General features: G+C 36.9%; 1 protein-coding gene across 6 annotated transcripts in view; it reads right to left on the bottom strand.

The window, feature by feature from the left end:
• Positions 1–256: 256 nt before the first annotated feature.
• Positions 257–14,452, bottom strand: part of LOC306662937 (uncharacterized protein) — a 28,075-nt gene continuing 13,879 nt past the window's right edge. For 4 of the 6 annotated variants that reach the window (XR_013764310.1, XR_013764312.1, XR_013764313.1 and 1 more), the window contains exons 3-4: positions 2,568–2,657; positions 257–727 (exon numbers count right to left, since the gene is read on the bottom strand). Coding sequence is in view for 1 of the 6 variants with exons in the window: in XM_079143195.1 (XP_078999321.1) it covers positions 597–727; positions 2,568–2,657 (221 nt within the window). In the remaining 5 variants the exon portion in view is untranslated. Of the gene's footprint in view, positions 728–988; positions 1,993–2,133; positions 2,240–2,567; positions 2,658–14,452 lie in introns of those variants that run through there. The other 2 variants (XR_013764309.1, XR_013764311.1) reach the window with 2 other exon arrangements.

The following is a 14,452-nucleotide window of genomic DNA, read 5'->3' as shown; positions in this document are numbered from 1 at the left end:
AAACCTAAAAATGTGGTGATTAATGGACAAAGATTATTCCCTCTAAGGAAATGTGCAATGTGCAATGTGCAGGGGCAAGAGATGGTCTCTGCTCTACAAAGTTCTTTAAGAGTACTGATTAGAAAAGGAGGTTTTCTGTTTGTTTCTTCTTTATGGGGTTTCTAAGGAGAACTCTGTTAGCATTTCCAGCTCAAAAACGAGAAAGCTTTTTCTATTTTAGTCAGTGACACCAATTTAGCATGGACCATTTTGGCTAGAACTTGCTTCAGGGAAAGTAAAGAAATAGACTCTAGCTGAAGCCACATATGATTCTTAAAATGCATAGTCTTTACCCATGTTGCTTTAGGGAAAGGAAATAGCACAGTTCACTCACATAGCGTTAGGACAATGAAAGTATGTTTGGAGTTTTTATTCATTAATTGGATGAAAGAGAAAAGAAGTTCAAAAAAGAATTCCTTATAAACAGTCCTTTTCGGAGAGTGTCAACATATTTATTATCAATTTCATTTCATACAAATAACGAGGGTGTTAGAAGTGCCCCACAGACCTTAATGAGACAAGTATGTCACAGGCATTCCTTACAAGCTCGGCCACTCTCAAACCGATGTTACTGGGCAGACTTCCTGGGTTGTCTCCCCTACAACCTCCACAAGAAGTGAATTATCTTCTTTCATCCCAACTCCCTCCTCTCTTGGAGCTTCTCTCTCGGGGGACTGAAGAAGGTGACCTAAAACACAAAGAGTATTTATTGGCTGTAGCTTAGTGCGGCAAAATGACGGAATCCCTCCTTCCTGAATGACAGACTAGTCTTTCTCTGAGGCCATGCATGATCTGACAAAATGTCCATGTGGATAATCTCACCTTTAATATCTCATCCCCAAATAGGAGTGGATTATTGAGATGAAAGATTTTTTAAAAATCACCAAAACCCAAATCATTCTCATCTTTTCCAAGAGAATTTGTCAGTTGGAAAGGTTAGAACTTATATTTTGCTATGTTCTACAAGAAAATCTGGAATAATTTTCTCCTTAAATCTGGTATCTATAACTAGTTGAAACAAAGTAGTTATCAAGAAAACCTTAATCCAAATTACTAGGAACAATGATCACCATCAATTTCAATGTGCCACAAAAATGCAAGTAATTTGTTGGCTAAATTGATTCCTCAAAATTTATCACACCTAGAACTTACATCCAAAATATCATGTAATTAATACTCCATGGAACTAAGGTTCAAATTTGGTAGATATGGTTCTAGTAGCATAAACTGTATGTATCTGACTGGGAAGGATGTAGTGTAGGCAGGAGCTATAACCCACAGGGTCCAGGATTTATCAGCCCTGTGAGGATAGAGGAATAAGGGAAATACCTTGAAAGGTGAAATACTGACATATAAGAAATTTAGGAGCACATTCAGATTCTGAGTGTTTACAAAGGACAGCTGTACTCACCTCATCTTTCCCTGCTCATTTACAAGGGACTCTAGATGATTAACTGGTATCTCTCTACTCCTGTTGCATCTCTACCCCTCTCACTCATTACTGCAAGTTTTAGACAAAGCCACCCATTTGGCCCCCTTGAAACCATGATTCACTCTTCTGACTCTGGGCTCTAAGTATGAACAAGGACCTCAAGAACATTAGCAGATGTAGATGAAGCATGTCTCGAGATAGTGGAGCATTTGTAACAATGAATAAAAGTTCAGGTTACTTCATATGATTTTTGGGTTAATTCTCTTAGTTTTTTCATTTGTAGTATTCTCATTTATATAATGACACTGTTGGGCTAGACGTTCTGGTTGTCTATAACTAATACCACCACATACTTTGGTTAGGTTTGAGATTTAACAAACACCATTCATTCCTGAAGTTAATAATCCAAACATTTATTCACCCAAAAAAATTCACCTTTTTTTACTTACCTCAAAACAACACATTAACTTTTTATAGACCAGGAATTTCAATTTTGTGTGAGGAAACCTGGTCAAGAGTGTCTGTGGGGCATAAAATATTCCCAGTGAGGCAGAGATATGCTAAATACCAGGTACCTGAAAATCCAGGGTGTGACCCCACCCATTCCCCCATGATGTCACAAGAAGTCATAGAACAACCCAGGAGGACAGAACTGACACTACCTGGAGAAGAAAGTCTCCTCACATGCATACTCAGAGGAATTATGGTCAACAGGTGATCAGGATGTTCTCCATGAAAAATATTCAAATTTACTTTTCTTTTCACCATCTAGCTTGTAAAATAGAAATTTAATCACTGAATCAATTGAAAGGGACTATTAACAGGGAGAGAAACATCACATAAATGAACAAAACAGAGGAAACTTTCCATTCACAGGAGTTAATAAAGGCTTAGAATCAAAACTACACTTGATAAATGTTCTTCCCAGAGAATGCTCAGATATATTAAGCTAAACTTAGAGGAAGAGGGTCCACATGCTAAACAAGAAAGAATAGTCTCACTGAGATCACATTTGTACGTGATGGACAATGGAACTGATTGGAGTTGCTGGTTTAAAAACAGAATAACCCAGAGATGAAGGAAAAAGAATGCTTACCTGGCTTTTGCAGATGGTTCATCTTTATCTCATTTTCACCTTTGTTCTTATACACAGCATTACACAGGGAATACCTGCATCCAAGCAAGACTAAGAAAAGACACTCTGGATCAAAGACTTTCATACAGAAACTCCCTTTTATAATTCCAAATTCTATAGAGTCCCCCATATCCTTATACTTAGGTATTAACTTCTGCTCAATCAGGTCCCTGAGTAATTTCTCATTTTCTTTAGGTATACCAGAAATAGACTTCCTAACCCAGTCCTCACCTGTTTCTAAATACTCTTGGCCCAGGGTTATTAAAAGACCTTAAAACCCAGAAAGAAAATTTTTTCTTGGATCATGTAGTAAGAAACATATTTCCGAACCCATTACATTTTAACAGACCCTTTCCCTCTCCTCCTGTGTACATTCTCTTAGACAATGCATAGAAACTTACATTTCTTTATGTGTTCATCAACCTCACTGAAGAAGGGAAAAAATGAGAAGAAGACAATGAAAAGGATGGTCATTGCTAGAAAGATATAGAGCCAGGTCACATTTGGGTGTAACCTGGTGCCTGATTTAAACTCACACATGGAGATACTAGTAAAAATATGGTAATGCTCAGCCCCAGCTCTGTCACCTCTTAAGTGATCAGGTGATGAAGTAAGAGCTTCAGAAACAATGGGAGTGATGAATGTCTGGTGGGGATTGGCCAATGTTTATCCCCTTCAACAATGAAGAAAACATTGAGTAAAGTCATTTAGCTAGCTCTTCTTCTACAAATGCTTCAATGACTCCCCAAACACTACAGTCTCTGAAAATGGCCAGAAACAGGAACAACTCATGAAAAGAAATAGAATAAGTGTGTCCCTGCATTGAACAAAAGGAACAGCTATATAGTAAAGGAATATCCTGTTTTCCCAGACTCCTTAGCCCTAGAGCCAGATTTATAGAGACAAAATAGACATTAAATATCTGTTGGAAGATGAAGAAGGCTCAAATGTTCCTGAAGACAAATTCCAAATCCTTCCCTAGAAGTTCCTCTGACATTTCCTGCTTATTTATATCACAAATGTGTGTCCCATTAACTATAAGCAATGTCTCTCCAGTCACATGTGTAAACATGGAGGTTATATTGTCTTCTAAACAGATAAGGCAGTGCATTTCTCTGAACCTCACCATAAAATGTTCCCTGGGTCCTTAGAAGTAATTCCTGAAACAGAGTGGAAAGAAAGCCAAGGGATTCAACTATAACCTCACCTGATACAAAACAATGACTATGCTCACAATTGGAACTTCTTTTGAAGCAATATCTCCACATTCCTTTCTTACCATACAGACTAATGCATTTTTCTCCAAAACTTTAGATCAATTTACTCTCCCCATTTTTCTGTTTCTTTTTTTCTCCTCCCTCTCCCCCCGCCCCCTTCCTACTACTACTACTGCTATTGCTGCTACTACACTGGAAATCAAACCCAGGACCTCAAGCACACAGACAGGTGTTCTAACTCTAAGTGACATCCCCAGCCCCCATCCTCCCCATTTCTGAAGAACACTTACAGTAAAATTTGTGTCATGCTTAAAGTCACTTTCCTAGAGATTCCCAATCCATTGCCACAGAGTGACTCCACCCCACTACCACTCTACAATGCACACAATGATCTTAATTCATATTTTAAGCTCAACCTTCTCTAAGGTGACAGGTGGGGACCCACTGGCAAGATTTTTGATGTACCCCTACAGTCTTTCCTTGCTTCCAAAGCTCATTACAACCTATTTCCTGGAGACCTCATGCCTAATCTCTGTCTGCCAGAAGTGCTATATGTGTTTTCTCTTAAGGTCTGCAAGTTCCATATTTCTCACCCTAAATCCAAAGAAAGATTAGTGCTACCATGACACTGCCTAAGAACCTATAAAATAGTTCTTTCCTTTTATGAGTAACTCTGTTCCACATTTTGCCATTTTTTAGTTGTCTATGTCCTCTTATATAGGCAAACAAGAAAAAATACCTTTTTTACATGAAGACTATTTGCCTATTAACAGTAATGTTTGAAAATTTTAAGACTAATTTTCTGATGAAAATAATTCAAATATATTTAAAAGAGAAAAATGTGGATTGGTTAACAATGACACATAAAGATCATGTAGAAATATAATAATGGTTTAATGGAGCCATTTTTATTTTCCATTTACCATTATGTTATCAGTGGAAGAGTTTCTGAATGTTTTATTCCACAGCATCCTTAGCATAAAAGAAAATTCCTGTGGTTTTAAAAATCAACCAAGATTGGCTGAGTGGTTACCCAAATCTAAGGGCAGTAACTACCTATTGTCAAAGATGAAAACTTAAAGCTTTAATTTCAATTTAATTTACATCTGAGATTAGGTTACATAGAATTTTTTGATAAATATATCAGGTATGTCTGTCATTCTAAGTAGCTGAGACAATCTGTCAAGCAAAAAAGCACTTTGTTGAGGTCTTGAGCTGCAATTCAGGGAATAGAGATTCTAGTAGAGACCAAAATATGTTCAACAGGGAAGACTTTAAAGAGTCTTTTTAAGGGTAAAAAGAATGGGTTACTGTTAATCAGCTTTCTGTCTTTATAACAAATACCTGAAGGAAAAAAAAAAAAAAAAAACAAATACCTAAGATGACCAACTTTTAAAGATAAAAGTTTAAGTTTGACTCACAGTTTAAAAGACTTCAATTAATGATTGATTCAGTTGCTTTGGGCCTGTAGCTTCATACCATGGGGGAGCATGAGGTGGAGCAAAACTCTTCACCTCATGGTCATGAAGTAAAAAGGAGAGAAAAGGTTTTGCTATCCCCTTCAGGGAGGTACATCCTCCATGACCTAAGTCCTCCCACTAGGCTCTACCTCTAAAGATTCCAGCACTTTCCAACAACTTGATTCTAGGGAGCAAACCTTTAACACTTGGGTTTTAACAAACATTCAACATCCAAACTTTGCTATTTGTCATGAATTTTGAGTAGAGGATAAATTTACTTCTACACCTCCTTGGTCCAACACAGACCAGCTCAGACCATATTATCGTTACTAGAAAAGTTAAAGTTTATACAATCCTCAGAATTTTCCTTCTCAGCAAATAAGCTTTCTTCTGGCATGTCAGCAAGTTCACAGAGCAATCACTGCAGCCCAAAATGTAGTCTGGGTTACAAAATGGAGTTGCTGCTGTCAACATTCTTTCATATATCATCAGTCAGAAAAGCATTTTTGAAAGGCAATGTTTTCCTGGGATGAAAATTAAAATTAGAATGTTGGTATTCTGTACATGAAGATGTGTAAGTTTAAATGACCCCAACTGGGGAGAAATGGATTGAAAACTATTTGTTTTAGTGTACTTTTACAATGATGAGAAGATGATTTCCACAGTTGGAAGTGATTTCTAAAAGGATTGTATATTGGTATAGTATAGTGTCAAGCCCTTGTAACCCAGCAACCTGAGGAATCGCTGTGATGAGCAGCAGAAGCAGCAGGGGGAACCTGCAATCATCCAGATTTCTTCTAATGGTAAGCAGTAAACTCCCCTTTACACTAAACAGACCACAGAATTGCATCACTTCTTTATCAACTCCTCACCATTGCTGACTTCTTTTATGCTCTCCCTGAATGGCTGGATCCAGAGCCTGAGAACTATATTCTTCACAGTCCTTCACAAGAAGAATGTGAGCTAGTTTCACCAGCACAGTGTACTCCTGGGAGATTTAGTTTTGCAGGGGCTGCTGCACTTGCTCTGAAAGTTACTAGCCTTGATGTTGCAGCATGGTGACCTTTAGCAGTGAGCATAGCGATATGTAGCAGTGGTTTCCTGGGAGTTTTTGGAACTTCCTGGTAAGAATTTTGTAAGCACATTAATTTCCTGTAGTAAACCACTTCCTGCTTTAAATACCTAGAGGGTTTTCTGTTTGATGCTTGATTCTTAAGGCCCCAGTCTCCTTAAATTCATTTAATCCTGGAAAGAATTATATTTTAGGAAAAAAAGCTATAGAGCTTTAATATTGTGCGTTCTCTTTTCATGAAGTCCCATAGTTCTTGGAGATTCTGTTCATGATTTCTTACCATCTTCTCTATTTAGGCAACTTTATTTTCAAGATTAAATATTTTGTCTTCATTGTCTGAGGTTCTGTCTTCCAAGTGGTCTAGTCTGTTGGTGATGCTTTCCATTGCGTTTTTTATTTGGTTTATTGTCTCCTTCACTTCAAGGATTTCCATTTGGTTTTTTTGAGAATCTCTATCTCTTTGTTGAAATGATCTTTTGCTTCCTGCAGGTGCTCTTTCAGCTTATTGGAGTGATCATTCATTGCCTGCATTTGCTCTCTTATCTCATCCTTTGTTTCGCGAATCATCTTAATCATGTATAATCTGAAGTCCTTTTCTGACATTTCTCCTAACATACTGTCATTGGATTCTATTACTATAGAATCTAGATTTGTTTGGATCATTTTCTTCCCTTGTTTTTTCATGTTGTTCATGTATCTTCTCCTCTAGCACTGCAGACCTGGGATATTGCAGATTTCCCCCTATAGGCTTATAGTGACCCTATAGGTTTCCAAAACCCTCTCATTAAGGGGAGATCAATATTAGCAGTGCCCAAACCAAACACTATGCAATCCTAGACCAAATAGCCCCTATGGGGACAATAACAACATGTAAATAAGGGAGAAAGCAACTCTGAGGGAACAGGTAAACAGAAGGAAAAGAAAGCAAGAAATGTAAAGAAATAAAAACTTAATTTTTTTTTTTAAAAAAGGAGAAGAAAGAAAATCTACTGTATAATAGTCATATACTAATGAAACCTCCCAGTGTTCAGTAGCCTGATGTATGAGAGGTACCTGACAATGAGCTCCAAGCCTCCAGCAGGTGTCTCAGGATGGGATTTGCCCTACTGAAGATCAGAGCTACAGCTTCTAGGATTATCCAACATGGCTGCTCTGGCTTCCAAATGATTTGGCAAATGGGGAGCTGCAGCTCAGGGATGGACATGGTCAGCTGGAGATCCTGGAGACAGGATGCAGTTGGTCCGGCAGTGGTCCTAGAGGTCAGTTGTGTTTGGTGTGGTTTTGGAATCCAGGAGGCCGGGTGCAATCAGTTGGTCTGGGTTCCCGGTGATAGGGACCAAATTTAAGAATTTGAAAAGACCAAATTTAAGAATTATTGGGATTGAGGAAGGCACAGAGATACAAACCAAAGGAATGAACAACCTATTCAATGAAATAAAATCAGAAAATTTCCCAAACCTGAAGAATGAAATGGAAAATCAAATACAAGAGGCTTACAGAACACCAAATGCACAGAATCACAACAGATCCACACCAAGGCACATTATAATGAAAATGCCTAACATTCAAAATATAGGATTTTGAAGGCTGCAAGAGAAAAGCATCAGATTACATATAGGGGGAGACCAATACAGATAGCAGCCAACTTCTCAACCCAGACTCTAAAAGCTAGAAGGGCCTGGAACAACATATTTCAAGCTCTGAAAGAACATGGTTGCCAACCAAGAATCCTATACCCAGCAAAACTAACCTGCATATTTGAAGATGAAATAAAATCCTTCCATGATAAACAAAAGTTAAAAGAATTTACAAATAGAAAGCCTGCACTACAGAATGTTCTCAACAAAATATTCCATGAGAAGGAAATGAAAAACAACAATGTAGGTCAGCAAAGTGAGGAATTACCTTACAGAAAAATCACTCAAAGGAGAAGCCAAGCCAACTTAAAAACCAAAAATAAGCCAAATGACTGGGAATATAAATCATTTCTCAATAATAACCCTAAACGTTAATGGCCTAAACTCATCAATCAAAAGACATAGACTGGCAGAATGGATTAAAAAGAAAGACCCAACAATATGCTGCCTGCAAGAGACTCATCTCATAGAAAAAGACATCCACAGACTAAAGGTGAAAGGATAGGAAAAACCTACCACGCACATGGACTCAGTAAAAAAGTGGGGGTTTCCATCCTTATATCAGATAAAGTGGAGTTCAAGCCATAGTTAGTCAGAAGGGGTAAAGAAGGACATGTCATACTGCTTAAGGGAACCATAAATCAGGAAGACATAACGATAGTAAATATTTATGCCCCAAACAATGGTGCATCCCTGTACATCAAACAAATCCTTCTCAATTTCAAGAATCACATAGACCACAACACAATAATTCAGGGTGACTTTAACGCACCGCTGTCACCACTAGATAGATCTTCCAAACAAAATCCAACCAAAGAAAACATAGAACTCAATAACACAATCAATAACCTAGACTTAATAGACATATATAGATTAGTCCATCCATCAATGAGCGGATACACTTTCTTCTCAGCAGCACATGGAACCTTCTCGAAAATAGACCATGTGTTATGCCACAAAGCAACCCTTAGAAAATGCAAAAAAAAAAAAAAAAAAAAAAAATAGAGATACTGCCTTGTGCCCTATCAGATCACAATGGACTGAGAGTAGAAATCAATGACAAAGTAAAAAAAGGAAATTACTCCAACACTTGGAGACTAAATAATATGCTATTGAATGAAACATGGATAACAAAAAACATCACGGAGGAGATTTAAAAATTCTTAGAGGTCAATGAGAATGATGATATTACATATCAAAATCTCTGGGACACTATGAAAGCGGTATTAAGAGGAAAATTCATTGCACGTAGCGCATTGCAGAGAAGAACGAAAAGTCAACAATTAAATGACCTAACAACACAGCTCAAAGCCCTAGAAAAAGAAGAACAGGATAACAGCAAAAGTAGTAGAAGACAGGAAATTATTAAAATCAGAGCTGAAATCAATGAAATTGAAACAAAAGAAACTATTCAAAAAATTGACAAAACAAAAAGTTGGTTCTTTGAGAAAGTAAACAAAATAGATAAACCCTTAGCCACACTAACAAAAAGACAGAGAGAGAAGATTCAAATTACTAAAATACATGATGGAAAAGGAAATTTCACAACAGACACTACTGAGATACAGAACATAATGAGAAGCTACTTTGAAAATCTGTATTCCAACAAAATAGAATCTACCGAAGACATTGACAAATTTCTAGAGACATATGCTCCTCCCAAACTGAACCAGGAGGACATACACGATTTAAACAGATCAATATCAAGCAATGAAATAGAAGAAGCCATTAAAAATCTACCATCCAAGAAAAGCCCAGGACCAGACGGATTCTCAGCCAAGTTCTACAAGACCTTCAAAGAAGAACTCATTCCAATATTTTCAAAGTATTACAGGAAATAGAAAAGGAGGGTACCCTACCGAACTCATTTTATGAAGCTAATATCACCCTCATACCCAAAACAGGAAAAGACACATCAAGGAAAGAAAATTTTAGACCAATATCCTTGATGAATATAGATGCTAAGATCCTTAACAAAATATTGGCAGACCGTATCCAAAAACATATTAAGAAAATTGTGCACCATGATCAAGTGGGGTTAATTCCTTGAATGCAAGGATGGTTTAACATCCGTAAATCAATAAACGTAATCCATCATGTCAATAGACTTAAGGATAAGAATCATATGGTTATTTCAATTGACGCAGAAAAAGCATTTGACAATATACAACACCCCTTCATGCTGAAAACACTAGAAAAAATAGGGATAGTAGGAACATACCTGAACATTGTAAAGGCTATTTATGCTAAGCCCATGGCCAACATCATTCTTAATGGAGAAAAACTGAAACCATTCCCTTTGTAAACGGGAACAAGACAGAGATGTCCTCTTTCACCCCTTCTATTCAACATTGTCCTCGAAATTCTAGCCAGAGCAATTAGGCAGACTAAAGAAATTAAAGGGATACGAATAGGAAAGAGGAACTTAAGCTGTCACTATTTGTGGATGACTTGATTCTATATTTAGAGGATCCAAAAACCTCCTCCAGAAAACTTCTAAACCTAATCAATGAATTCAGCAAAATAGCAGGCTATAAAATCAACACACATAAATCTACAGCATTTTTATACACAAGCGATGAAACAGCTGAAAGGGAAATGAGGAACACAACTCCACTTGCAATAGCTTCAAAAAAAATAAAATACTTGGGTATCAATCTAACCAAAAAGGTAAAAGATCTCTACAATGAAAACTACACAACATTGAAGAAAGAAATTAAGGAAGACCTTAGAAGATGGAAAGATCTCCCATGTTCTTCGATAGGCAGAATTAATATTGTCAAAATGGCCATACTACCAAAGGTGCTATACAGATTCAATGCAATTCCAATTAAAATGTCAATGACGTACCTCACAGAAATAGAGCAAGGAATCATGGAATTCAACTGGAAGAATAAGAAACCCAGAATAGCTAAAGCAATCCTTAGCAGGAAGAATGAAACAGGGGGTATCACAATACCAGAACTTCAACGATACTACAAAGCAATAGTAACAAAAACAGCATGGTATTGTCACCAAAATAGACAGGTAGATCAACGGTACAGAACAGAGGACACAGACACAAACCCAAATAAATACAATTTTCTAATATTAGACAAAGGTGCCAAAAATATGCAATGGAGAAAAGATAGCCTCTTCAACAAATGGTGCTGGGAAAACTGGAAATCCATATGCAACAGAATGAAACTAAACCCCTATCTCTCACCCTGCACAAAAATCAACTCAAAATGGATCAAGGACCTTGAAATCAGACCATAGACCCTGCATCTTAAAGAAGAAAAAGTAGGTCCAAATCTTCACCTTGTTGGCTTAGGATCAGACTTCCTTAACAGGACTCCCATAGCACAGGAAATAAAAGCTGGAATCAATAACTGGGATAGATTCAAACTAAATAGCTTTCTCTCAGCAAAGGAAACTATCAGCAATGTGAAGAGAGAGCCTACAGAGTGGGAGAATATCTTTGCCTCTCATACTTCAGATAGAGCACTAATTTCCAGAATATATAAGGAACTCAAAAAACTCTACACCAAGAATACAAATAACCCAATCAACAAATGGGCTAAGGAAATGAACAGACATTTCACAGAAGATGTACAAGCAATCAACAGTTATATGAAAAAATGTTCAACATCTTTAGTAATAACAGAAATGCATATCAAAACTACCCTAAGATTTCATCTCACCCCAATTAGAATGGCGATTATCAAGAACACAAGCAACAATAGGTGTTGGAGAGGATGTGGGGAAAAAGGTACACTCATACATTGCTGGTGGGACTGCAAATTAGTGCAGCCACTCTGGAAAGCAGTGTGGAGATTCCTTAGAAAACTTGAAATGGACCTACCATTTGACCCAGCTATCCCACTCCTTGGCCTATACCCAAAGGACTTAAAATCAGCACGCTACAGAGATACAGCCACATCAATGTTCATATCGGCTTAATTCACAATAGTCAGACTATGGAACCAAACTAGATGCCCTTCAATTGATGAATGGATAAAGAAACTGTGGTGTATATATATACAATGTAATATTACTCAGCTATAAAGAATAATAAAATTATGGCATTTGCAGGCAAATGGATGAAATTGGAGAATATCATGTTAAGTGAAATAAGCCAATCTCAAAAATCCAAAAGACAAATGATCTCACTGATAAGCAGATGATGACATATAATGGGGGGTGGGAGGGGGGCAAGAATGGAGGAAGGAGGTACTGTATAGAGGGAAAAGAGAGGTGGGAGGGGTGGGGGGAAGAAAAAAATAATGGAATGAATCAAACATCATTACTCTATGTAAATTTATGAATATGCAAATAGTATGCTGTTACTCCATGTACAAACTGAAACAACATGTATCCCATTTGTTTACAATAAAAATAAATTAAAAAAAAATTGTGTGTTCTCTCCTGTTGAAGTTGCAAAACATGAAAAATGAAACAATATTGTCAAGAAGTTTGTTGAGCAGGTAGAAGAAAAAGTGAACATTATGTTCAGTAAGAATCAAAGACTTAGGAAACAGAAAGTAACAGAAAATATACCAACACAAAGAAGAAAAAGTGTTGTTGAAATTGTTGAAATAATCAGTAAAAATTAATCACATTGGAAAAGAAAGCAATGCAAAATAAAATAGTAGAAATATACTCTGTAGAAGTTCAGAGGTATCTATGAAGAGAAAAATGCAACATACAAACACACAAATGTTACACACCCCAAAGAAACATATACAGACACAAAAGACTAATATCTATGACCACTTAGAATATCTAATAGAAACACATATAGTTTTTCAAATACTGGAATGAATTAGGATTTTAACAGTTCTTTATCACAAACTGTTATAATCATTAGACACTGAAGGTACTTGTCCAGTTTTTTAACTTCCCTTCCCTTGCAGAAATCACTCTATTATTGTTCTGATCACACCAGGTTTTAAAAAATGTTTGTATTGAAATGAGTTCCAAAAAGAGTTCTCTGTCTCCTGCTCTCTTTTTCTGTCTCTGTTTCTCTTTTCACACACATACCATTATCCACTCCCTGATATACTTCTAATATTAATATATATATATTATATATATATACACACACACATACACTAGAGATTTCCATTTGGATGTCTTAGTGACCCATTATTATACAAACATTGAATGTAGTTAAAAGAGATGATCACAGAGGAAAACAGAGGTATAAGTGGTAGGTAAAGATGAGGGAGAATAATGTGCTGGGACTTACATGAAAAGAAAATCTGAAGTGAGAGAAGAGAGAGAAAAATTAGTTTCACTTGCTAGTAAAGAGGTAATATTTTGGAGGCTGCTATGGTTAGTGTAAATGCCCCTCAAAGGCTCACGTGTTAAAGACTTGGTTCCCAGTTTGGCACTACTGGGAAGTGATAGAAACTTTGAGGTCTTTCCCAACCATGTGTTTCTGCCATGATTGGCTTCCTTGTCACAGGCCCAAAAGCATGGGGGCCAACAGATAATGGATTAGAAGTTACAAAACTGTGAAGCAAAATAAACCTTTTCTCTCTATAAGCTGATTATCTCAGGTATTTGTTATAGTAATGGAAATCTGATTAACATAGAGAACAAGAAGCTTTGGGTAGAAGGGCTATAGCAATTCCCTCCCCATGCATCTTTCTCCATGACACCATATTTGATGATAATATTGAAAGGATCATGGAACTTATATAAGTAAACAATGCAAACTAGACATGACATTTAGAATGTTCAGGTTATATTGCTATGTGACTGTCTTGTATAAAGGAAAATTGTAGCCCCGGATTCAGAGTTTGCATAGTCATGTATGGCCATGAACTTCTCTTCTTTGGGAATAGAATATGGCATGTGCGATTCATCTAAGATTTCCTCTGGAGGTAGAATAGAAAATCAGGGTCAATTTCAGACTGAATATAAGCAATTGAGCAAAAGAAGTCAGAAATTCATCAAAAATTTCTTTGAAACAGAGCTTTTCTGAGAGTGTCAAAATATTTATTGCCCCTTTTTGTAGTATAAACATAGATGATAAAGGATGTCAAAATCCTTCTCCTGACTGGGACATGATGTCACAGGTGATTTCTTATCACCCTCAAACTGATTGCTCAGGGGTAAAGATCTCAACCTTAGACTCCCAGGGCTCTCTTGCTACCCTGACAAGTAGTGAGGGATGTTTTCCTCTCCCATATTCCTTCCCTACCAGAATTTCTCTCCCTGGTGACTCCAGAAAACAGTCTGAAACAACAATAATAAAGTCTCTTTGTTATACCTATGACCCAGCAGAATGGCAACACCTGTTTTAGAGAACAGAAATCATGCAAAATGCTAAAACTTTATGTATATCGTAATTCAGGGCTTTCCCTGAGTCCTAAAAGTCCTTCTTCACCAAAGAACTCACAACTTTCATCTTCCTCCCACAGCAAAAAGCAACCAAGAGTTTTATCATCTGCTAATTGAAAATATTGTGGCT

Source organism: Sciurus vulgaris (genome assembly GCF_902686455.1).
Source record: "Sciurus vulgaris genome assembly, chromosome: 5".
NCBI lineage: Eukaryota > Metazoa > Chordata > Mammalia > Rodentia > Sciuridae > Sciurus > Sciurus vulgaris.
This window is presented reverse-complemented; position numbering and strand designations above follow the sequence as displayed.